Source organism: Lacerta agilis, chromosome 2, assembly GCF_009819535.1.
Source record: "Lacerta agilis isolate rLacAgi1 chromosome 2, rLacAgi1.pri, whole genome shotgun sequence".
NCBI lineage: Eukaryota > Metazoa > Chordata > Lepidosauria > Squamata > Lacertidae > Lacerta > Lacerta agilis.
The window spans coordinates 37,368,182-37,393,873 of record NC_046313.1 but is presented as its reverse complement, the minus strand read 5'-3'; the positions used below and the strand labels follow the sequence as shown (position 1 = coordinate 37,393,873).

Genomic DNA, 25,692 nt, shown 5'->3' with positions numbered 1-25,692 from the left:
CTGCCTTGAACTGTAGGAGATTCACAACTACAGCTGTGTTTTAAAGGGGGGGGGGAGAAAACAATATTTTCTCTGCTTTTCACATTTTATTCCAAATGTTATTTCTGTATTTGAAAAGAGTTTAAAAACTGCAGTAATTATACACCTGAAGAAGTGTGCATGCACACGAAAGCTCATACCAGGAACAAACTCAGTTGGTCTCTAAGGTGCTACTAGAAAGAATTTTCGATTTTGTTTTAATTATACACCTATAGCTTTAAATATAATATAGTTTTAAAAACTATTAATATTAGTTTTGGTGTGTTTGAGGGTTTGTTTGGTGTGTGTATGTTTGTGTGTGAACTGTAATCACAGACTCAAGTTACAATTCTGTGTTTGGTTTGATAAGGATGCTTAGTGGGTTGTGTGTATAATTGATTAATTGTCTATGTTTGCCACTGAAAGCAACCTTCTTCCATTTGTTCAAGCTAACAGTATTCACTACAACACCAGTCCGGTATGCTAAGACAAGAGCAGCTCTTACCTGCAATGGCATGGGGGTCGGCTGAGTACTCCTGAACATCCACAACACAGCAGTCAAGAGCTGCCTTAAGCTTCTTTAGTTTAGAGGCTGAAGGGGCCACCCGGAATAGGCCCTGCAAACAGAAGATGTGAAATAAAAGTGTGTGTTTTTGTGGGGCGGGGGGGAGGTGATAATGACATGTCTGTTCAGCTTGCAAATCCCAAGGAAGGTAGTGTGGGCAACACAGCATTGGGGCTAGGGATGGGAATGGGGGTGGTGGTGGTAAGCACTCCCAGGCCTTAGTATGAAGGGGCATCAGTTGCCCGATACAGACCTCCTCCTGCATGCCACACTCCAGGAGCATAGTGACACACGCCTCGATGGGGAAAGCAATCTCCCGGCCACTGACAGCTAGGTGCTCCTCCAGGGGTTTCCCAAAGGAGGGCTTTTCAATCCAAGCTTCTGTGGAAGGCAGTCCAAATAAGAAGCAATCATGATGTACCCACAACTCATCCTCTTGGTAACATGCAGTAGCCGGACTTCTACACACCCCTGGCTTGTTTGCAGAGCTGTCCCTAATGTCATGTGCCTTGAGACTGGAAGATTACCCTCTGCGCACATGGGATTGTGCTCAATGCCTTCTGGCCCCTTGCCTGATTAAAGTGAGGAATCCACAGACCCATAGGGGCATGCCAACACAGTTGAGAACCTAGACTTCCACTTTCCTCAGGGCTACTGCAATGTGGTCTACATGGGGCTGCCTTTGAAGATGGTGTGGAACCCACAGCTAGTGCGGAAGACAGACACTGGAGCGCTGAGGGGTATTATCCAGCTGGAAAAATATAACACTGATTCTACACAGGCTGCACTGACTGCAAAGAAGCTACTGGGCACAATTCAAGGTTTGGATGCTTACAAAAAAACAAACAAACACCAGTGACTTAGGCCCCTCCTCTGCAGTCACAGCCAACCTATGGAACATCTTCTTCCAGGAGATTTGGTCAGTTTAAAGTATTGGCTAAGGTTTCAAATATATTTTGGTATAGTATCCTAGGATTTCACTGACGAAGAGTGGTTAGCAAACTGAACAAAACACATCCAGAAAAGAGCCTTAATCCTGATAACATCCTATAGTGCTAACATTGTTGATTCCTCATAGTTTTTGTGAGCTCAAGAGTAGGCTCAACGAGTCCTAACATTTTTATTCGAGTAAGGTGCTGGCAACGATTCTAGGAATGATATATCCATATACCATTGGCATTCTTATCTTTAGTATTCTGGCTGGCTGTAATCCACACACCTACCTCATTCTGTGACTACTAAGCTGGCACACTGTCTCATCTACCACAAAGGCAACCGTTAGCAGGCTGGGGGCTCTGGATTGATGGGTAGAATCACCTTGACTTTTGATGCTTGGTATGGAAGTCACGTTGCCTCAGAGAGCAGCACTGAACGTCTCTCATGTAATATGTGACAAATGGTAATGTAAGAGACGCTGTATCACACTTACCCTGCTGTGCTTTGATCTGAGGCAACACATTCTGCAAAAGTGCTAATGACTTCCTGTGGTACTCTGCTTGCACTTCTATTAACTGGGAGAAAGATGAAACAAGAGGCAGCTGGTAAGAAAACTCATGCCCTGGAAAGCATTATGGTTTTCCAAAGGGAGATGGGGAAGGAGAGGTGCATGAGTGCCCCACCCCCACCCCCTCATGAAAAGCCAAGTTTCCTGCTACTTACCGTCTGAAAATAGTTTGCATAGTCTATCTCTTTGGCCACAAAGTTGTACATGTCAGCTGAGAGCTGATCCTGCGGGAAGCACAGAAATGGCAAGAGTTACACGGATGCAAAATGGCCAAGTCAAACTCACTGCAACAGCTGGAGTGCTGCGAAATGCATTTCCTTTCCAGAAATTCAGATAAAATCTAAAACACACCTTATGGTAAGAATGTTAATTGGATGACAATTCACACATTGATCTACCTCTTGGCCAAAGTTCTATTTATCAAACTGAGGCAAATGGCTGAAAATTGCAGTTTTAAATACTCTTCCCTCCCCAAGCACCAACAATACTAGGCTTCAATGGGCTAAGAACAGTGGCTTTTGGAGCCATCACCTGAGCCACATTCCAGATGGCACAAATGATGCTTCACCAGGAGAGAGATAAAGAAAGAAATGATAGATTAGATAGATAGATAGATAGATAGATAGATACCCTGCAAATCTCCACTCTGTTTGCTGCCTCCTCCATCTCTTCCCTGAGAGCATCCGCTTTGGCACCCGAAGGCTGCAAGTTGCTTGACAAACCTGAAGATTTGGCTGACTGCTGCCACCTGCCGGAGAAAGAAGTTAAATGACATTAGCAACAGATGAGGAGGACTCCTACTTGTAGGTGGAGCAGAACTTTTAGCAAGGGCAGTCACCAGTGCAAGAGCCTGCAGGCGCACAATCAGCTTGAAGGCAACACAACCTTTCAATCCATTCTAATTCCCACCCTTTCCTCAGGTTGTCTTTAGGCTCTCCCTCAATCACCATTTGTAAATTCGCATATATATCCACTAAACAACTGCTTCTCTTATCAGAAGAAGCAACAATAACAATCCCTTGGAAAGAATGACCTGGGAAACGCCAAAATGCAAGGGATACTCAAGGGATGCAATAATCTATGGAGTAATTTGCCCTTAAGATGGAAACCTCCTAAATGCAATAAACACCATTAGGGAGCCTAAAAATCTGCTACTTGCGTCCTTATCTTTACTGCCATCTGCCTGTGATGGAACTTAATAGGATACTGCTTTGTTGAAGAAGATAACATTTTAAAAAACATGCAGCATGCAGCAAAGTCCTGTGCTGAGGATAGACAGAGATGTTCCACTGATTGACCTCACTGGCCAGCTCAGAACGGAACTGCCTCTGTCAGACTAAGCTTGGCTCCAATCTGAGGATGATCAGCTGCCTAGTGGGCCATTCCTACAGCAATGAAGCCACTGGAGCGGTTCCAACTCCCCACTTTCTTCTAACCAAAATGTTACGGCCCAAGCTGTCTTATTCTCTAAACCACAGCCTGCCTAAATAAGAAGGTTTTTTTTTTTTTTTTAGAGCAGTGTTAAAAACAGTACAATAAAAGTGCCTGCCCAAGATTTTAAAATTATCCTCTCACGTTACCCTGACAGCTCAGGCAAAGGTGGTCCCCTGAAGCAACTTCCATGCCACAAGAACTGGGCCTAAATAATTGTGCAGCTATTTCAATCCATACTAATTCTAATTATATATAATATATATATATATATAATTAAATTTTCTGTTTTGCAATTTAAAGTACTCATTTTTACATCCTTAAGATGTCAATGACTTCCCTTCTTCTCTTCCCATGGGTTCATTTTGCATATCACAAATCCCTGCATATTTTACAAAAACTATACCATTCAGAATTCCATTATTACATCCATCAAAACATATTCATACTGTTGAATTTATCTTAATGCTGCCAGCTTTTTCAGCTGTACACAGTTATTTCCCATAAACATTCAATAAACATTTTCCAATCTTCTCTAAACGCGTGTTCTTCTTGTTCTCTTACTCTACAGGTTAAGTCTGCAAGCTGCGCATATTCTGTCAACTTAAGTTGCCATTCTTCTTTGGTTGGGACCTCACTCGTTTTCTATTTTTGTGCTAACAAAACATGGGCCGCAGTAGTGGCATACATAAATAACCTTTTTTTTTTTTTACACCAGGTGTGCAGCTATTTCTAAACACAGATTGGCCTAATGAAAATCTTAGGGCCCATCCTTGAAAGCCATGAATGAACATAAGTAGAACCTGCTAGAACAGGCCAATGGCCCTTCTAGTCCTGCATCATGTTCTCACAGTTGCTGTGGGAAACCAACAAAGAGAGCATGAGCACAAGAGCGCTCTCCCCTCTTGCGGTTTCCAGAAACTGATATTCAGAAGCATTGCTACCTCCAACTGTGGCAGAAGAATACAGCCATCATGGCTGGTAGCCATCAGTAGGTTTCCCAGGTGAACTGGCAGACACCCCAAAATCCATGACATGGACGAGCAGCCTGTATTCAGCAGCAGCACATTCTGTCTCATGTAGGATTAAGGCAGATATCTGTGGCCAGCAGTGGGAAGTTGTGCTCCACTTGAGATCAGGGAGGGTTTTTTTTTTTTTTTAATCCTCAGTTAACTCAATACTTCTAGTCACAGTAACCAGCTGTTTATAACCAGTTTCAAATAAGAAGATTATTCCCAAAGATCAGCAAACCTAATTTGAAGGGAAAGCAGAAGTGCCGTCTGGCTCCTCTCAAATCATTACCCCCCCCCCCCCGCTTGAGGGCCAGACGCTGTCAGTTCTTGCAGTGCTGAAATGTTGACACAGAAGTTATGTGTTTAAGGGTGGACCACATTCATAATCTTAGTGGAATTAAAGTGAGAGGGTGAGTGCCATCCACATCAGGCTCTCCCAACATTGGGAGAACACAAATCTCTCAGAAGCCATTCATCTTTATATCCAATGTTGTTGTTTTTTCCCCCTTTACAGCACAGAGAAAATAGTCTCCTGTCACTATGGAATCTAGAACACTGCCTCTCCCTCCCTCTGACATTCACATGTGTAAATTCGTCCCTTCTATTAATTTTTTAAAATACTTTTTATTTATTAAATTAAATCCATACACACAGTCTTTAATACATGTACAACTTTGAATATTTACACCATTAGATATTAGTTTATACTTATATTAATCAAACCAGACAAAGATATATTAAAGTAATAAATTCACAAATCTAAATTCCACTAAACTAAATCATATAGATATAAATGCCGACTCCCTGTCCTTTCCCGAAGTACTTTACATTTACAGCGTTGAATGTACTTAAATTTCTTACTTTATTCTTACTATAGTTTCTAGTACTTTCTTATAACATTTCGCACCATATATCCTTATATAATAATATATAATTTATACAAGAGTCATTCAAGTGCTGCCATGGAAATCACATCATTATTATCTTTTTGTAAATATTTCTTGAACATATCCCATTTTTGTACAAATAGTTGTTTTGTATTTCCCCTTAGTGTATTTGTCAATTGAGCCAACTCTGCATATTCGTCCCTTCTAATCTTGTTCCCCTTTGCTGCAACACCCAAGAGGCTTCATTCCATGATCACACTATGACATAGGACCAGCAGCAACATCTCACTATCTCATGGGCAAAAGGCAGTTCAGGGGGCTCCCCTGGTTTCCTACCAATTTGCCTGAGAAGACCAAGAATCTTGCTGTATCTTAAAGTTGAGCTTATTTACTGCAACATGAGCTTCTCTTCAGCAGATGCATGAAGAAGTGCATGTTCTATTGGTGATGGGAGGAACAGAGGCAATGTGGTGTAGAGTGGTTAGACTAGGACCTGGAGACCAGGGTTTCAATTCCCCACTCACGAGATGATCTTAGGCCAGTCACAGTCTCTCAGCCTAACCTATCTCACAGGGTTGTTCTGAGGATAAAAGAGGGGGGAAGGAGGAGGAGGAGGTGGAGAATCATATAAACCACCTGCAGCTTCTTGAAGAGGTAGGACATAAATGTAATAATCAAAACAAAACAAGCCTGGTGGTGGCTGTGGTGAGATTTTTTTCCCCGTCACTTCACACAAATACCAGTTCAACTGTCTGCAGACCTCATGATTTCTCCAGTTTTGTGGCAACATATCAATGGCACCTCCAGGGAATGAGTTCAGCTTGCGCAAGGTAAAAATAGCTTGCTTTCGAGGAGCGCCGAGAAGGAAATAAACACAATTTACATTTTTTCCAGACATGATCAGGAAATACCAGCTTGCTGTTTAGGCTGACTTGGGGGCATAGTGATAGTGACATGATTTGGATTTCAGGTTATCTGTTTGCCCCAGTGAGGGAGAGTCTCAGCCACCAGCTTCACACACAGCTGAAGAGGCAGGAAAGAGAGCTCTTCCTTGGGCACGATCAGCTAATAAGACATGTTGTGGTAATCCCTTCTCTCTCTCACCAACAGCAGAGTCTGAGTAAATGCAGACTCCTCGCTGAATGACACTGACAGAAATTTAATACTAGACCATTGTCGGAGACTGAAATCCTCCTGCGCTGCCTTCTCTTTTGGATCCTCTGACAGAAAAAGATCTGGAGGCATGGGAATTCTGTAGGACAACATTTCAGCTGGATCTGACAGACTGAGGAGTACACAGGACCAAACAACTGGGGGAATTTCCAAAGCCCTCACTGACTCCAACTATATGAGTGAAAAGAGCTGACAGTATCTCAGACTGCTCTTCTCCCATCTTCCGGGAAGCCTTCTTTTACCAAAGGGGAAACAGAAACACGGCCTCTTTGCGTAGTGTTGCTGCTGGGCAGGCAAGACTGAGGGCAGTGCAAGAAGCCTGATGGGCAAATAGCACAAGACACAAGATATGTCATTCTAGCAGTAAATCCATCAGGGACAGATTTTTAAAATTCTGAAGGCTGTTTTCACTGGTAGTCCAAAGGCTAGCAGTAGCAGCTTCCCCTGTATGAGCCTATTTAATCTCTTCTCTATGTGACCCTTCCAAAAGAAGTTCGGAGGATGGAAACAAGAAAATGGGCCTTTCTGGAGGTAGCCCCCATTTGTGGAATGCTCCCCCCAAGTAAATTTGCCAGGCATCAACGTCTGCCATATTTTCAGTGCCAGGCAGATGTTCTTATTCTCCCAGGCGTTTGGGCATTAATTTGTGCTCTGATAACAGTGCCTGTTTTTATTTTATCTTGGTGTTTGTCTTGTTGCTGGATGGGAAATAATATTTTGATGATTTTATAATTGGCGGATGAACTTTTTAGTGCTTATTGAAATAATTCCTTTGAAACGTATAGCATTTTTATGATTTAAAGTTGCTTTGAGACACCTTCATTCATAGAAAGCAAAACATAAATTGAATGAACAAAACTAGTGCATTTATCTGATTTGCTGCTTAACCCAGTGGAACTTGATATGGCTTTTTATTATTGTTACGTACATTATAACAATAGCATTTATTTATTTATTTTTAAAAAATGCACGAATTTTTAACATGAAGCAAGGGACATGGTACTTTAAGAATGGGCAGACAAAAAGCTAACATGCCTCTTACCTTGTCCTTGACGAATCCATGTCCAGAACTAATTTCGCTAAGTGTTTCCTCTGTTTTTGGATATTGGGGATTTCTACCTAAAATAAATGATAGTAACATGGGTATTTTCTGCAGAGAATTGCAATAAACATTCCTGTCACTGAATCCAAGCAAGGTCAAAGTGAATTCTCGGGATTTTGCATCTGATTCAAAGTCAAGAGTCAACACCAGCAGCTGGAGGCATGTACCACTGATGGACAATTCCCAGATGACAAGAGGCCACATACTGCCCCCAGAACAACTTGCTGTCAATGCTCTCTGGCTGGCGTTAAAAGCAGAAAATTGGAAAAGAAACAAGCAGCAGTGCTTGGCTACTATCTCAATCTAGATCTGAAAAAAGTACTTTTTAGCCCATCCACTTTAAAGAAATATGACAGGAGGAAAGGAAAAAAATGAAGGTGATGACTGTGGTGTCTCTATCCCAGAGAACACCTAATTAGCCAGTGGCGCATGTATCTACTATTCCCTCAGCTCCAAAATGCCTGATTTGAAAGTAGACCCACAAGAACACGGAGCACCTCTGGAATACATTCAACCTCTCACTAAAAAATAGCCTAGCTTCATTTCTGCAAAGTGAGCATTTCCTTGTTTGGTCTTGTGCGTATGAACTTGTAATGGCAAAACAAGAACACACACACCCCTCCTCTGACAATATAGGTAAAGGGTAAAGGGACCCCTGACTGTTAGGTCCAGTCTCGGACGACTCTGGGGTTGTGGTGCTCATCTTGCATTACTGGCCAAGGGAGCCGGCGTACAGCTTCCGGGTCATGTGGTCAGCATGACTAAGCAGCTTCTGGCGAACCAGAGCAGTGCACGGAAACGCTGTTTACCTTCCTGCCAGAGCGGTACCTATTTATCTACTTGCACTTTGACGTGCTTTCGAACTGGTAGGTTGGCAGGAGCAGGGACCGAGCAACGGGAGCTCACCCCGTTGCGGAGATTCGAACTGCCAACCTTCTGATCGGCAAGCCCTAGGCTCTGTGGTTTAGACCACAGCGCCACCCACATCCCTCCTCTGACAATATAGGGAGCAGCAAAAGACAAACAGAAAGGCTGACCACATGGAGCAACTTAAAGTGGCTATCATGTTTTGGTGTAAAATACCAGGATTCAAAGGCCACACTGTGAGGAGAAAGTTCACAATGCTTTTTTTTAAAAAGAAATCCCTTCAGTTAATTCAAAGTAGGCTGGGATACATTTACCTAGAGGGCAGCATTCAAAATCTGACAAGATTTTTAAATATTCCTTGCAAAACACACACACACACACACACTTTAAAACCTGAAGAAAATTTTGTTCTTGGCTCCCAGAGTTGCCACTCTTTTACACTTGCCTTACTTCCTGGCCCTGCATAACCCTGTTCCTGCTTCACAACCCCTCCCAGCCTTGCTGCCTAATGAACACATAGCTTGAGTTTTTCTCACAGAGCCAAACTCAAGTCTTTCTACCTGCCTATGAGCTTTACTAGTTGCTCAGTCTTCTCACCTAATGGGAACTTGTGGAGCTGGTACTGTCCTGCTCTCTGCCTGCACCCAATTTCCAATGGGCCAAATACCAGAAGTCCGTCATTGCAGATGTGGTTCTTATCCTTCTTGAATCCTCTGGGCTTGAACTCCCATAATCCCTGATCACTGGCCATGCTGGCAGGGGCTGAAGGGACTTAAAAGTGCATAATGCCTGGTGTGCCACAAGTCCGTCCACCCCCCCCCCACGTTAAAGGTCATACCACTTATACCAACACATCAGAACAACCCAAAACAGTGCTCACTACAGCTATTAACTGCCACCGCTTGTGTTATTTCTCACCTCAGCCAATACAAAGAGCGGCTCAATCACATCCCGTTCAACTTCCAGCTCAAAGTGGATGAGTTCTTGAGAAAGCTTGTCCTCTGCTTCCCCACATAACTTCAGCATCTTCCTGCAGGGCATGAACACAAACAATTGCACTGAAGTGGTACAGCAAGCAACAGAGATGGAAAGGCGAATAACAGAGACAGACAGAGAGAGGTACAGAGATGGTCATAGGCCTGAAACAGATGATGTGTGGCAGACACTGGATCTTAAGCACTAATCATGCCGGGCTCTGTAAGGCAGCAGGCCAAGAGGCTTCTGTATAATCTGAGGCACAAAATGGTTCTGTGTCATTCCATTAACATACTTTGGTTTATTCGTAATAAAACAGACTGGTGTGAAATGACAACTTATTGCTGCATCCTGTGAAGGTGCCATGGCAGAGGCAACACTTAGTATCTTTTTATTGTCTTTTATATTGATTTATGATATAAACCGCCTTGCTATTTTATGTGAAAAGGAGTCTAAATGTTTAAAGCACATAAAATAAGACCTGAAAAAGGTTGGTTGGAAAGGGGGTGGCAATCAAAAAGTAGCAAGAAGCTATAAAAATTGTTTGAGGCAAAAAGATTTTTCATTACAACGCTAGACTTTTATTTTTTAATGCATTTTACACTTCTTGTTTGTGAGCTGCCTTAAATGTTTTATAAAGGACAGGGCAGGGTATAAATATTTTAAATAAATCCACCAACATGTTTCCTACTGAAGTGGCCTTTCAGCTGAGGAACATTATTGTGACTGGAACAGATTAAAAAAAGAGAGTTGTATCTTGCCCAACAGGTGGGTATTTTGAATGGGAGAAATCTTACCCAAGCAAGCTGTCGTCCCCTAGAATAGCAGAACCTTCCATCAAGCATTGGGCTAGCGATGTCAAAGGCAATTTCTTCTGCAACAAAAGCAACTGCTGTATGAATTTAGGGTTCGTTTTTAAATCCATTACATCACAGTTTGATCCCACTTCATTCCCAGAAAATGACACTATTTACAAACAATGTTTTTTGTTTATAAGATCCCCCACGAACCCCCGTTTTACTAACTCTTATGCTCACATACAATTTACACAAAGGAGGGGGGGGAAGCTAGCTGTGGTGTCTTCTCAGCTTGATTCCCTCCCTCCTGCTTCTTCTTCATGTGAAACACGTAGAGACATGAACCCAGCTCTGCTGTCTGGTGGGTGCTGGAATCTCTCACCGAGCGCTTATCAGAATCCGATCCCTGCTGACCCTGAAGACACGCTGTCAGTTTCTTGTGTGTGCTGTGGGAGACCTGCTTCACCAACTCCAAACGCTTCTCCACCTGGGGATGAGCACAACAATAAGGCATCACATCAGAGGTGCTCGTCCTCAACTCTCAACTGTCTGGACATAGAGAAAGAAGCAATTCAATTCACATAGGCCCAGACCTCTGGCTCCCCTTAAAGTGTCTACTTGCATACTCCATTCATTAGCAGCCATTTTTAAACACGCTGGACTACATGACAATTAAAGAACAAATGCCACAATAAATAGTTGATTAACATTATCAGACTTTACAATTTATTTATTTCCTGGCTCTTTTCTTAGCCACCCAACAACTATCATTTTCAGGGCGAAGTACACAAGTATTTAAAGCAAATTTAGATGATGCAATTCAAAAAGAATATTCAATAGACAACACCAAGATAACCATCATTGTAAACACAGGGCAAAAAGCTAAAAGATCATACCAAGCATCAGGTACTACAGACCTTAAAAGTCTCTAGAAAGTAAAACAGCCACATTAAAAGACCACATAAGAGGGTTTAATAAAATCTGTGAGACTGAAAAGTTAGTTGCCTGATGGCACAAGGCAGGCATTCTCTAAATGTAAGGTCACTGCTGAGGAAGACCTGTTTCCTGTTGCTACCACACAATATTCCAGCTAGCAGGAAAACCTGGTGAAGAGCCCACATTGATGACCACAGGGCAAGTTTAGGTGCATATGGGAAGAGATGGTTATTCAGTCACTGTGGCCCCAAGTCATGAAAGCACTCAAATGTCAAAGTGAGCACTCTGAATCAGGCTCAGAAATGAAGTTACAAAGAAGGGTACCCTGAATTAGATAGGATTTCACTAGAGTTTAAATTAAAAAGTTACAAGTAACATAAAATAAAAACCAGGCCCATAAGCTGTGATAGCAGAGGTGCCAGGCAATCTAGAAACTACATCCCAGGCAAAAGGTTCTCCAAGAAATATAGTTTTCCAAAATGCTCAAGGGGCACTTTCAAGTGTCTGGGTATTCTAGAAAACTATATTTCCCAGTGTTCCTTGATTACTTGAGCATCCTCAGAAATGCAGGAAATGGCACTCAAGATGCCAGCAAAATCTGAACTTTGACATCCTCAGTCACTTCCTATGTTACTTCAGCATTCAGGAATGATGCACTTAGTACAATGTTTGGTTTGCACCATGTTTGGTTTACCGGGCCCAAACACCACTCTCTAGCTATGGGAGTCCATTAGTAATCCAAAAATAAGTGTGTTTACCCATTCTAATCCCATTAATTTACAGACAAACCACTGTGGTTAAAAGTTCGAGAGGGGGGGGGGAGACAACTGTTTTAGCGTTAATTTTAATTTAATATCCTGAAACAGAAGCTGGAACTTAAGTAGAATAAAATATTGTGATTCCTATTTTAGGAATGAGTGGAGATATGGTGAATATGTGACTATGCTGGTATTAAGAAAGGAAGCAACGTAATGAGAAGCTAAAAGGACAACTGCAAAATAAAGGTTTGGAATTATGGAGGCAACCAGAAAGTGAATGTTCAAATGAAGTTAAGAACGTAGCTAGCTACCTGAAGCCACTGTTGAAATATAGGATGACAACCCCCCCATCCACAGATATTAGGAATTGATCATCCCCTTAATTGACTGCAGCCAAATAGTCTATGAAGTTAAGAATGTCCAGATATATAAATGGCAGGCACTCTCTTTAAATTATATCATGGCTGATTAAACTTAAGCAAGCCACTTGCCCCAGCTTCTCCTACTGTCCATAGTGTTCTAACTGCAGGAATCTTTGAAGCGGAGCACGAAGGCTCAAGAAGAAGCATGGAATCAACAGACAGGGAAGCAGTTCATTATGGTGGTAGAAGTCAAATTGTTACAGGCAACGAGGAGTCAGAACTTCAATCAACCGCATTTGCTGTAAGATTTGTGATTAGGCATGGTCTTTTGCCTACCTCCTGTAAGTGACTGGCTTCTAGAGACTGATCGGTTTTGAAAAATGGCATAATTATCTGGCTGATCTCGTAAGGGGAGATGCAATACCTTCTGAAAATAGGCATGGACAGCTCATCTGGCATGCACTCTAGCAAAAATTGTAGTGGGACCCCTTTAGTTCTCCCAGGATTGATTTGGGGGCCTGGAAAGAGAAGATGTCAGAGACTGCTACTGAGACTTTTAAAAATAAATAAACAAACAAACTGCACTGGCAGATGCTCAGGTCCAGGAACTGGGAGCTGACTCTGGCTCTCACTTGCTCACTGGAGACATTGCATACAGCTCAACAGTCCAAGTCCAAGATACTAAATAAATTGCAGAATCCCTTTGAAATGTGAAAGGGACAGTGGAATTAGGTTTTCACGTTTAGGTTCTCAAGTTTCACATTTCAAAGAGATTCTGCATTTTTATTTCGTAACTTAGACTTGGGACTGTTGAGCTGTATGCAATGTCTCCAGTGATCAATTGTGAGCCAGCTTTTAGTGCAAAATATCCTTGACTTCAGTGAAAAGTTAAATTCAGAAGTTGCCCCGAACTTTCCTTATTAAAAATGAAGAGTCTCTACAGACTACCTGCCCTGTAAAAAGTCACTGACCACCTGTTTGAAAGATAGCCACAAAAGGCAACTGTTCTGCTGATGAGGCACATATAATATATATGCTCTCTACATATATATGCTACTATAGAATTCTGAAAGAGATCAACCCCCCCCCATTCATGCTATTTTCTGAGTCAATATGGAGGTACAGCAGTTTGAGGCTTCTATGAAACTGGATCTACTTGGTCCTTAGTGTAAGCAAGAGAAATGTTTTGACCTTCAGAGGCTGCCAGTGAGACTGCATTCCACAGTCCTCCAACATTCATTGATGGATGGATTTCTCATACATCCAATTTTATTATGACCAACTTCATGTTAAGCATGCTGATTTCATTTCCTATTAGAGGATGGTAAAGACTTTGCATTGATACTCCCACTGCTCTTCAGTCGTAGGGACAAGTCTAAAGTATGAGAATTTGCATAAGTTGGTAGAATCATGTTGGTAGAAAAATTCGTTGCATTAGTTGGTAGAATCATTAGTTGGCAGAATCAGCAGAATCACACACACTGAGAGCAGAGCACCAGTTTTTAACATGGCAGCTTGTATATCAAAGAGGTCAGCCTCATATTATATACAATGGAGAAAAAGGCACAGCTGTTCAGAGACTTCACTATACTATTTCAGAATGCAGGTGGAAGCTCAGGTATTTACACACTCCCACATTGAAAAACTTTATTTGCAAGTGGAAATATGGCACACAAGAGAGATAGATGACATACAGAATGCTTTAAGGTTGCAAATCACTTTGAGGTTTTACCATAATCAAGTAGTATATCAATCTTGTGAAATTAAATAAATAAACACTTTCTCACTGGCATGTTATGCTTCCACGGACTGGTATTTTAATTTTTAATACATGCACACGTTCAGGAGCATTCTGCTTTACTCAGGCCTTTAGCGATTAAATAATCTAAGCCTGTTAAAACTGGGGTGTGTGACTATTATTATTATTATTATTATTATTATTATTATTATTTTATTATGTTTTTATGCTATTATGCTTTTTATTATGTTTTTTATTATTGATGTTCTGTAAAATGGGTTCTCTATGCTGTACATCGTCCTGGGATCTTTTGATAAAGGGTGGTATATAAAGTGAAACAAACAAACAAACAAACAAATAAATGTAAGGTCCTTGGATGGTTGCTCATGAGTAACTAGGCCGTTCCTTTAGTAGTTTTATTGTGCATGCTATGTACAGTGCAGAGCTTAAATGTTCATGTCTGTATCAACCGTCTGCAGAATCCGGGAGTGGCCCCTTCCGGTTCTGACCCCAACATAAGAGTTTCGGTATACGAAATCTCTACCTCCCCTCTTTTCGTTTCACCCCTCTGCATACTTGGGGTGATGGAAATAGCATGTCTCCCTCCTCGCCCACTGAGTGAGAGGAGTGCAGGGTCTCTCCAACATCCCCAGAGCCTCATCTCTCCAGCTCCTGAGCTGCCTGCCCCTCCCCACTGGAGACCTCGCTGCTCCCTCCACTGGATGAGGAGGTGCTACTGGTCAGGTGGTGCTGAGGCTCTCTGTAGCATCCCGAGAGCCTTTCCACCACCCTGCGCTGAGCCGGGGACAGTTCCCTGACAATAAATAAATAAATAATAATATGTTGTGAACCCTCATACTTGCATTCTGAAGCCATATAGTTAATTCCTTCTTTTGAACATGTAGAATGTGATGGTTTTTAAGAGCAGGCAATAGCAGAGTCTGAAGCTTTTTAGTATTATTGAGAAGAGCCCCTTGCACCTGTGATTCCCCTCCTTTTCATTTTATTCGTACTTGGCACACGGCAGCCCCTGCTAAACCGGCCTCTTGCAAGTTTAGTTTTGTTTTTTGCACACGGAGTGGTGTACAATATCAAATGATTGCAGAAGATGTCAGAAAGATAAACACTGTACCTGCAAGAGATCTTCATTTAGGACTTCCGTTTTTTCAGCCCTAAAGAGAGAGAGAGAAGAAGGAAAATGTAATTCAAGACAGAGAAACCTTTGTGGGGGGGATGAGTCTTATATTTGAGCTGGGTGTCTGTTTATTAATGGTTTCATTAATGTTCTGATTTGACGGGATGTGGTTTTTTTTTTAAAAAAATGTATTCTACTTTGTCATAAAAGGAATTGTGTTTTTTATCTGTTATTGTGTAAGCTGCCTTGAGTGAATTTTAGAAATAATGGTGAACTATAACCACTTAATCTTCGTTAGTGAAAACAACATGCCCAACTAGATGAGCCTTGAGCCTCATCTAGCAAGGCTATTCCTACATTCTGGAGTCATATTCCCCACTCACCAAATTGAAATTAAAATTCCCCACCCTCCCAAATTCCTAAACCGTTGTTCATAATTAATACATTCTTCTTTCACCCCCCAGGTCATTTGAATATCGCCTTTCAGCACTTTCTTCAGTACTACAGTATCCTTAATGTTAAATATGGCTGCATTATAGATCCATGAAACTTGCTTTAAAAGGGAGGGGGGAAACCACTGAGTTCCTAACACAGAAACGACTCTTTTCAATATAATAGTACACTGATCGAACGTTTGTACTCCTTTGCCTTGTGTATAATGCATTCCTCAAATGTAAATAAAACTGCCATGTGGCAAACCGCAGCTAAGTGTGGCTTTTTGTTGTACTTGTGCATAAATCAGCCTAGCATCCCTGACTCGGCCATATACCTCAAGCCATTTCCTTAACAAAGCGCTAAAACCAATGTCATCCTTGTGCTACCCAATCTAAGCCATAACCTTCTCAACCCATTGTCCGTCAGGATGGTTTTAGCTAATATCTAATTTATAGCTAGGTAAAAGTAAAGGTACAGGTACCCCTGACTGTTAGGTCCCGTCGTGGATGACTCTGGGGTTGCGCGCTCATCTCACTTTACAGGCCGAGGGAGCCAGCGTTTGTCCGCAGACAACTTCTGTGTCATGTGGCCAGCATGACTAAGCCGCTTCTGGCGAACCAGAGCAGTGCACGGAAATGCCGTCTACCTTCCCGCTGGAGTGGTACCTATTTATCTACAAGCACTTGATGTGCTTTCAAACTGCTAGGTGGGCAGGAGCTGGGACCGAACAACGGGAGCTCACCACGTCACGGGGATTCGAACTGGCGACCTTCCAATCGGCAAGCCCTAGGCTCTGTGGTTTAGACCACAGTGCCACCGACGTCCCTTAAATTTATAGCTACTCCTACCTTATTTCTTTTCCCTTCCTTTGGTATCTACATAATAGTTGAACCTACATCTCTTTTTAGTAACCACCCACTCTGTTATTCTTCAATCTTCATCTTTTTTGTCTCTAGACCACGTATACCCATCATGCTTTTCTCCTGAACAGATCTTTCTCCTTTAGCTTTACAGCAGTTTGATCTTCATAGCCAAACCATAAAATCTTAAGGCTTCAAAACTCATATTTCAGTTGAAGATCCTTTACCCATCTGAAAGCTTTCTAAACACCTTATGTCAATTCTGTCTCTAACAGCTGGGATGTGTAGGCTCCCTTTCTTCAAATAGAAGTGCTATATATTGATGTTTGCCAAATTGGCATCTATCAAATGAACTTTCTACCCCCTTCCTCCTCTCACTGCCTCAACCAATTAGTTACATTAGCCACTATTACCCCAGGATAAGAGCCAATGATTAGTACTTCAAAAAAAATAATAATGCATGATTCTGATACATCACATAGCAAAGGATTACTCTATTTACCGTACTTTTCTGTATATAAGACGAGTTTTTAAAAAAATTATTATTAAAATAGGATGTTTAAAATTTGGGGTTGTCTTATACACAGATAGTGCATAGGGGGGAACGTGGGATTGGTTGCTTTCACGAGCCGGAGATTGTCAGCGGCTATCGAGCATGTTATTGGTGGCTGCGGCAAGGGCTGTTCTCGATTGTCTCTGCGTCAATTCTGTGGGCGATTGTTGGCTTCTGCCGGTGAGGGGACAGACGATCGGTGCCTTTTGCGATGTGTGCGAGTGGCAGCGTAGGACAGTCAGGTGAGTGATTTTCAGCAATCCTCTCTAAAAAAAGCTCAACAACTCCAGGCAATCTCCCCCCATTTTCTTAATTTAGAATCCCCCAATATAGGGGGCATCTTATACACGGGGGGGGGGGTGTTATACATGGAAAAATATGGTACTTGTCAGGGGGTAGGGGGCAGAGTGCAGAGATTTAATGAATCAGGAAGTTTGTAGACCTCTGAATTTTATCAACAAGGCATGCTTCCGCAGAAGTTCAGACAGTGAAATAAGAAGACTGTAAACCAAATACATTGTACTCAAGGTAAAGCGAGGTGACGGAACGTGAAAGCTCCATGAAGCATTTTATCTGCGATGGCTCATTCATATATGCAAGCCAAGATTTGAGGTTGCAGTCATCAAGCGACAAATGCATGTGTGAATCAAGTCAGAGCCCAGGTAGCCTTTGTGTCTTAAGATTTTTCCCAGCACCACCATGAGTCACACAACAGAAATCCTTCTCCACCAGAAAACACACACACACACACACAGAGGCCCTCCAGCTGTTTTGGGACTACAGCTCCCATCACCCCTAGCTAACAGGACCAGTAGTCAGGGATGATAGGAATTGTAGTCCCAAAACAGCTGGAGGGTCAAGTTTGGCCATCACTGCTCTAGATTCTAGGCTGTGCTTCAGTTTTAGTTCCTTCTGCATAGCTTCCTATTGGAAACTGTGGCTAGAAAGCTTGCCAGCAGACACAGAGTCCGTCATGCATCCCTAACAAGAACACTTATATAAAAAGAGAAAGTTGATCACGTTAAATGCTGAGTGCCCGCAGCCTTGCAGCTAATAAGGCAGCCGCATGAACCCAGAACTGTTCATGCTTTGCTTCCTTGTGACTTTGTGCTTAACAAGCCAACACAATTAGCATTCACAGTGATGCCCATGCAGATGGGGACCATGTTTGCAGAATGACAGCATCACCACATATTATTGTATCTCTAAAAGGTTGCATCAGCACCGGCTGTTCAGAGATAGGGTGGGCTGCCTAAGCAGGCAGAACCAAGGAAGGGGTTGCAGTTCACGTAACTCACATGCACATTTTTCCCTCTGACTGGACTTCACTGATTACAATCGCCACCACCAACCATTTATGCATGTGCGTGAGCATGTGCATGCGCACACAGACAGTAACAGTTCATGTATCTGATGTAGCGGAATGTAGTCCGTGAAATATTATGCCATAATAAATGGGTTAGTCTTTAAGGTGTCACAAGGCTCTGTTGTTTTTGCTCCCACACACTAATGCGAATGTCTCCCATCCCACAACTGAAACTAGTGAAAGAGTTACAAGTATGAAATGAAGGTGCTAATAAGGTTGTGTGGAACATAGCTGACACTGTGCTAAGCAGTAAAATTTGTTTGTGAAATTGATCTGCAATGCAATACAGTTAGCAAGATAAATGAGTCTCCCAGAAGGTAACAATGTAAGCATGGTATCTTCCCTTCCCCAGATGATCTATCTTGACACACCCAGGTCTTACATGCTGATATTGTGAGGCAGAATGTCTAGACAAGTAGCTAGCTGTATCAATAGAATCATAGAATTGGAAGGGACTCCAAGGGTCATCTAGTCCAACCCCCTGCAATGCAAGAATCTCAGCTAAAGCATCCATGACAGATGGCCACCCAACCTCTGCTTAAAAACCTCCAAGGAAGGAGAGTCCACCACCTCTCGTAGGAGTCTGTTCCACTGCTGAACAGCTCTTACTGTCAGAAAGTTTCCTCCCCCCAAAATGTTTAGTCAGAATCTCCTTTCTTGCAAATTGAAGCCATTGGCCATTGAATCCTAACCTCCTGAGCAGGAGAAAACAAGCATGCTTCCTCTTCCATGTGACAGTCCTTGAGATATTTGAAGATGGCTATCATATCTCCTCTCAGTTTCCTCTTTTCCAGGCTAAACATATCCAGCTCCTTCAAGTGCTCCTCATATGGCTTAGCTTCCAGACCCTTCTTCATCTTGGTTGCCCTCCTCTGCACACGTTCCAGCTTGTCAACATCCTTCTTAAATGGTGGTGCCCAGAAGTTGACACAGCATTCCAGGAGTGGTCTGACCAAGGCAGAATAGAGTGGTACTATTACTTCCCTTGATCTGGACACCATACTTATGTTGCTGCAGCCTAGCATAGTGTTAGCTTTTTTTGCTGTTGCATCACACTGTTGACTCAGCTTTGGTCCACTAAGACCCCTAGATACTTTTCACATGTACTGCTGGCAATCCAAGTGTCCCCCATCTTGTAGTTGTCCACCTCGTTCTTCCTGCCTAAGTGCAGAACCTTACATTTGTCCCTATTGAAATTCATTTTGTTAGTTTGGGCCCAGCTCTCCAATCTGTTAAGGCCATTTTAAATCCCAATTAAGTCTTCTGTGGCCCTCCCAGATTAGTGTCATCTGCAAATTTGAGAAGCATCCCTCAATTCCTCCATCCATGTCGCTTATAAATTATGGTTTTGCCCTCACTATGCAGACAATTTTTAAAATATAATTTATTAACATGACCACAGAGTCACTGCGACTTCAGCATGTCACCATTACCTTGGCACTGCACCATACTCAGTCCACTGATAACTTATTAAGAGGAATGCACAACATTATGTTTATTCTGCCAATGCACTGTCACTAGCAGAATGTTTTTCCCTCCAAGATGACCTGTGCGGTCAGAGTGCCCGCTTGCACTTGTCAATTATATGCCTCAGCAGAGTTTTAGTTAGCCTGCTCTTAAAAGATGACTCAAGTACAGACAACAAATGTCCCATTTGCCATCTTACAGCAACCAGGCAAGCTGTTAACTGTGTGCTGGGTCAGCTGAGGTTTCTGAATGGTTTTCTAAAGCAGCCCCACACACCATGCATCGCAGTAACCTGAATAATGGGGATTGGTTCCATTGGCAAGGAGCCAACCTAAACCAGTGAAAAGCACTTCATGCCACAGATGCCACCAGGACACCCAAAGTGAGACCTGGATTTAATATCATCCTGCAAGCCCACCCAGAACTCTTTGAATACCAGCCCTTACGAGAGTTGGACCACCTGCAAACAGTGCCTCTGTCTTATCTGAATTGCTTTTCAGCTTATTGGCTTTCAACCAGCTCAATACCAACTCAAGACATCTGTTTAAAACTTCTGCCAGCAGCACTCACAATTTAGAGAAAAAGGAGAATTATGGGAATGGTAACTAAGAGTTGGGTGGGTGTCACCTGCACATCAATGAGACTTCATCCCAAATCCCCCTAAAACTTCCCCCAATGGTTTCATATCAATGATGAGCCACATTACCATCATCATCATTATAATATATTTATTTATATCCCCCCCCCATGACACCTCACGCAAAGCAGTTAGTTCCAAAAGCCTCTTGGACAACAAAGTCTTATGTTGGTGATGCACTGAGATTTCAGGAGAATGTGAACTGAGATAGAATAACTCCACCGGGTCACGGTAATGTGAACCAAGCCGGAGCTATCAGCCAGGATTTCCTGAACTTGTATGAAAACAAAAGCTCTTCAAGCCCTGCTGGCTTGTTGACAGAGCAACTAAGGTCACCCTTGATGGGAGAAGGATCAGAAGGAGGAATAGCTCACACTTCTCTAGATCCCTTTCTATTCCCTCATGGAAGGGGCTCTGTGCTAAGCAATGCATACAGCAATTCAAAGCATGCAGAAGATGCACCTGTGGCCAGCCAAATTGCCACTAATACACAAGACTGCTGTGGATGGTATTACAAAACACCACTCTCCCTACCCTGTGGCTTTTATCTTTCTAATCCCAGATCACACATAACGTAGAAGCACCGCAAAGTACCTCTTAAATGTGCCACAAGCTTTTCACTAAGCTTCTGAAGTACTTACACTTTCTGTGTTGCCTTTTAGACAAATGAGCAGAAGCCAAAGCCTTGTAACTTCTAGCTCTGATGCAAGGAATCTTCTGTTATGATCTGAACATAGCATTGGTAAATCAGGGGTGCCTAACCCATGAATCACATCAGCCCCCAATAGGTTTTTTGTGTCCACCTTAAAGAACACTTCCCCAATTTGCCAATTCTTAATTTTCAAGTATTATGTGAACTGTCAACTTTCTGCTATGATACTATGATGCCACCACATCACGGTCACATTTTTGGTGGTCCCCAAGACCCCACTTCCTGCAATATCTGCATTTAAAAAATGGACTAGCTGAACAACTAAAATTCACAGCCTGGGCTAACCCTCTACCCTTCCAATAGCGTTGTACATGCAGGAGGCTGCAAGAGGCAGGTAGGGAAGAAGGGAGAGGTGCAGCCTCAGGGACTGTAGCAATGATGCAGAATAAGTCTATGTAGGAAGAGCCATATAGTAATGCACAGAGGAACTTATTTCCTAGCACGTAAGTAGGGGGCAGATTTACAGGGCTATGAGGACATAAGAACACAAGAAGAGTCCTCCTGGATCAGGCCAAATGTCCATTTAGCCCAGCATCCTACTCTCACAGTGGACAACCACTGCCTTTGGGAAGCCAAAAAGCAGGAGCTTCAATTATAATTCCCAGCAACTGGTATTCAGAGGCATGCAGCCTCAGATAGTGGTGGTAGAACATAGCCATTGTGGCTAGCAGTCATTGATCACCTCATCCTCCATAAGGCCAAAGGAATAGGAATAGGAATAGGAATAATTCTATTGGCCAAGTATCAATCATACTTGGAATTTTGCTTCGACTACATTGCAATGTAAAAAAACAGTGCCTCATCATACAAACACCATTCCCCTCACGCTACAACAGCACAACAAAGGAACCCCATACCACCAACTGACCTCCCTTCCACACACAACTACAAATTCAACAGTTTGATGGCACAAGGGGGGGGGGGAAACTATTCCTGTGCCTAGACGTTTTTGTGTATAGAGTCCTGTAACGACATCCGGATGGGAGTAAATCAAACAGGTAATGACCAGGATGCGAAGGGTCTGCGACAATTCTCTCTGCTCTTCTTCTGGCTCGAGCAGCATAAATTGTCTCTATTGGAGGCAAACCCTCTCTGCAATTCTTACTGCTCGTTGGAGCCTCTTCTTATCCAGCTTAGAGGTTGTGCCATACCAGACAGTAATAGAATTACAGAGAACAGTTTCAATGGTACCTCTGTAAAATTGGATCAACAATGAGCTGTTACTGCGCTGGGCATTCATTACTGCTGCTTAGCACTCATAAGAATTACTGGAGCAAGTAGCAAGCTCTATACACCTCAGTTCAAAACTACAGTACTTCTCACAAATTAAAAATGCTGTAATGTTGCAAGGATGAGAACAGGTGCAGAAGGCATGTCACTGAGCACGTGTTTAGCCTAAAAAAACAAAAAAAACAGCACAAGGATGCAGTGCAGGAATGCCAGCAGTATTCAAAATGAAGAGCTTACTTGGATGGAGGGAAGGAGAAGAAGAAATAGGGCCAATCATCCAAAGAGTGAATATGGGTGAAATATCAGGAAAAAGCAAGTGATAAGCAACAAGGAGCTTTGGAGTGTGATTCACTGAAGGATTTAAAAAAAGATCTTTATAGGCATGTGCTGTGGGTGCTTTAAGTATTTATGTGATTCTGCCCTGGAGAATAAATGTGCATGAGTAAGGCTAATGGGAATTAGATCAAACTATGCAGCGTTACTGCTGCTATTGTGCCTAGAAGCCTCAGAAATGGTTCAAAATAACCCATTCCTCATCCACTCTCACGAACCATTCATATTACCAAGAAAGCTATTACAATCAACACTGTGGCTATATATCTCTGGGGCGGTTCTAAAGGATCATACTCACTATCTCAGACAAAATGTGAGGAGAAGGGAAACTATTAAGGCATTTCTTCCAGCAGGAACTGAGGACTGTGAGAAGATGCAAGTTTGTATGGAAGAAAGCTTCTCGCTTGATTGGTCGGTCAGTCTTTTAGATGACAAACCCCACAGAGCAACTGTTTAACATAGGATAAAAGCTACCCAAAGGAGCAATTAAAGAAGCCTCCATAGTTCAGCTACAGCACACCAACCGATTCTCAAATCTTCCAAACACAGGTGACACTTGGCAACAAAATAAGAACCTCACTGATCAGACCAAAAAGTTGCATCGAGTCCAGCACCCCATTTTCCAAAGCAGCCAGCCAGATGCCCACAAGCTGGACATAAAAGGCAGTAGCTGCCTTCCTCCCACTGCTGCTCCCCCAGCAGGTGAAATGCAGAGCATAACAACTGCCTCTGGACCTGGAGGGAGCACCTGGGAGACTCCTAGAGAGACTCTGCATAGTGACATTGCAGTTCATTCATCAAGAGCCAAGTTAAAGGTTCCTTATCCAGCTGCTCCCAAATGTTACACTTTAAAATTTAGCAAGGCGGTGGCAAAACTAGAACCCAACAAACCACCACCAACAACAACAACAATGACACAACAAAGTATTTGTGCCCTTTTGCATTGTTTTCATATGATGGATGTCATCTGAGGTCTCTCCCCACACCCAACAGCATTCCACGTAATCAATGTGGTAAATAGCTCACCCTGGTTTTTCAAGAGGACCCACCATTCATTGTGACACAGCTCATAAACCTGCTTACCATGAGTTGAGCAGAATGTATAATGCTGGGCTGGGCTGGGCTGGGCTGGGCTGCCCCTGAATCAGAAGGAAGCTGGTAAATAGACAGATTCCACAAGAACTTCTCTTTTATTTCTTTAATTTATTGGGCTTGCAACTTTTTCCAGCTGGTTTCTCAGGAAATATAGCCTTTCAGGTCTGGACAAAAAGGTGGTGATATTCTTTATTTATTTACAGTATGTGCCTTGTAGAGCACAATGAGGTTTATGAGCCAGCAAGCCAAATAAAAGGAGCAGAAGACTTTGGAGAGTGATCTGCAGCAGCTGCTGCACAGCAATTCCCCCTTTCATAAAAGGCAGTGGAGAAATAAAACCAGCCAGTATGAACCAACACCATTCCTTGCATGAGCGAATATCCCACTTCATGCCTCCCCTCACTCTCTCGGTTACTCCTGTCCACATACAACAATGTGCCCAAAGTAATGGCAATTCCCACACCACGTTGCCTGCACTCTTACATCATTTGTGGATGCCCTCTTCCTCTACATTCATTTGCTGGGTTGATCTTTCAGTGTGGCTGCTGCACTTATGCCTTGGAATTCCCTGCTTATTGACATTAGGCACGTATCTGGATGCCCCATGTGCTCCACACAGGAGTTCTCTGCAGTAAGGAAATACAGATGTAGCAGTTACTCGAAACACGTATGGGGAACCTGTGGCCCTCTAGGTTTTGGATTCAGGTTCTCCACCTCTGGGTTTAAAAGCTAGAGCCCTTTCCTTTTCCTAATAGGGCACTCTGTGATATTATGAGCAGTATGGAAGAAATTGTGGGGGAAAGATTACATTTTAAACAGAATAACAAACCTTGGCTTTACCTTGCTATCTATAAACAAGTTCTGTCTTAATCAGAAAGCAAACACTTTAGCAATGGAGATCATCTTCCATCATTACTGAGCTGTGGTTCCCAAAATGCACATGTCAACCTGAGCAAATAAAATTGTAACTTGGTTTTTTCCCCCTTTAAAGGAAGGAAGGTAGCAAGGCACTGTAGCCAAGCATTGGCAGCAATAAGAATGGAGGATGGAACAATGGTCAAATTCTGAAACAGCTAAAGACGGCCAGCCAACGTGCTTCTGTGCAAGTTGGCTTATTTTTAACAGCATGTTCTAAGTGCCAGCTGGAAAGAAAGAGAGAAATAGGCTTAGCAAGAAGCTCCCAGGCGTCTTAAGAAAATGAGCTGTTCTACACGCTCCACAAACAGGGGCAGAGAGAGAAAGCAATAAAAAATGGAGGAAGAAGGGTAGCATACAGCCTCCTCTACAATGATGCTTCCACTTACTGGAAAGGTTAAAACACACACACACACACACACACACACACACACACACACACTGTTTTGTGCCTTTCCTGTGGGATTACTGAATATATCTTTGCCCCATAAATATTGAAGAGCTTATCTGTTTCCTCCTGGGATTGGCTGCTTCTAACAACCTCTTATGGTACCAGACATAAGCAGAACAGTTGCTTGGAAGAAAATGTTATTGAGCGTAACACAACTGATGTGAAAGCAAGTCCAGCATTGCTCTGGTACACTTGCCACAATTCAGAAGCCAGAGATGAGTTAGCGTTGTGGAAATTGGGATGTCTTTCTTTCTACGTATGTAGATTATTATTTTTTGAGTCCCCACTGGCACATCTTTGATGTCTTTTTCACTCTTCACAGTTAGTCCTTGAGGAACTTGCAGCACAGCACTACATCAAACAGCTATTTCAGACCA

The 25,692-nt window shown here is 42.7% G+C and overlaps 1 protein-coding gene across 11 annotated transcripts in view; it reads right to left on the bottom strand.

Annotated features, from left to right (window-relative positions):
- Nucleotides 1–25,692, bottom strand: part of ARHGAP44 (Rho GTPase activating protein 44) — an 88,765-nt gene that overhangs the window by 23,687 nt on the left and 39,386 nt on the right. For 9 of the 11 annotated variants that reach the window (XM_033139549.1, XM_033139550.1, XM_033139551.1 and 6 more), the window contains exons 2-11: nucleotides 15,259–15,298; nucleotides 10,715–10,819; nucleotides 10,333–10,409; nucleotides 9,479–9,590; nucleotides 7,634–7,710; nucleotides 2,718–2,835; nucleotides 2,243–2,311; nucleotides 2,013–2,094; nucleotides 837–964; nucleotides 524–635 (exon numbers count right to left, since the gene is read on the bottom strand). In XM_033139549.1, coding sequence (XP_032995440.1) covers nucleotides 524–635; nucleotides 837–964; nucleotides 2,013–2,094; nucleotides 2,243–2,311; nucleotides 2,718–2,835; nucleotides 7,634–7,710; nucleotides 9,479–9,590; nucleotides 10,333–10,409; nucleotides 10,715–10,819; nucleotides 15,259–15,298 — 920 coding nt within the window. Of the gene's footprint in view, nucleotides 1–523; nucleotides 636–836; nucleotides 965–2,012; nucleotides 2,095–2,242; nucleotides 2,312–2,717; nucleotides 2,836–7,633; nucleotides 7,711–9,478; nucleotides 9,591–10,332; nucleotides 10,410–10,714; nucleotides 10,821–15,258; nucleotides 15,299–25,692 lie in introns of those variants that run through there. The other 2 variants (XM_033139543.1, XM_033139547.1) reach the window with 2 other exon arrangements.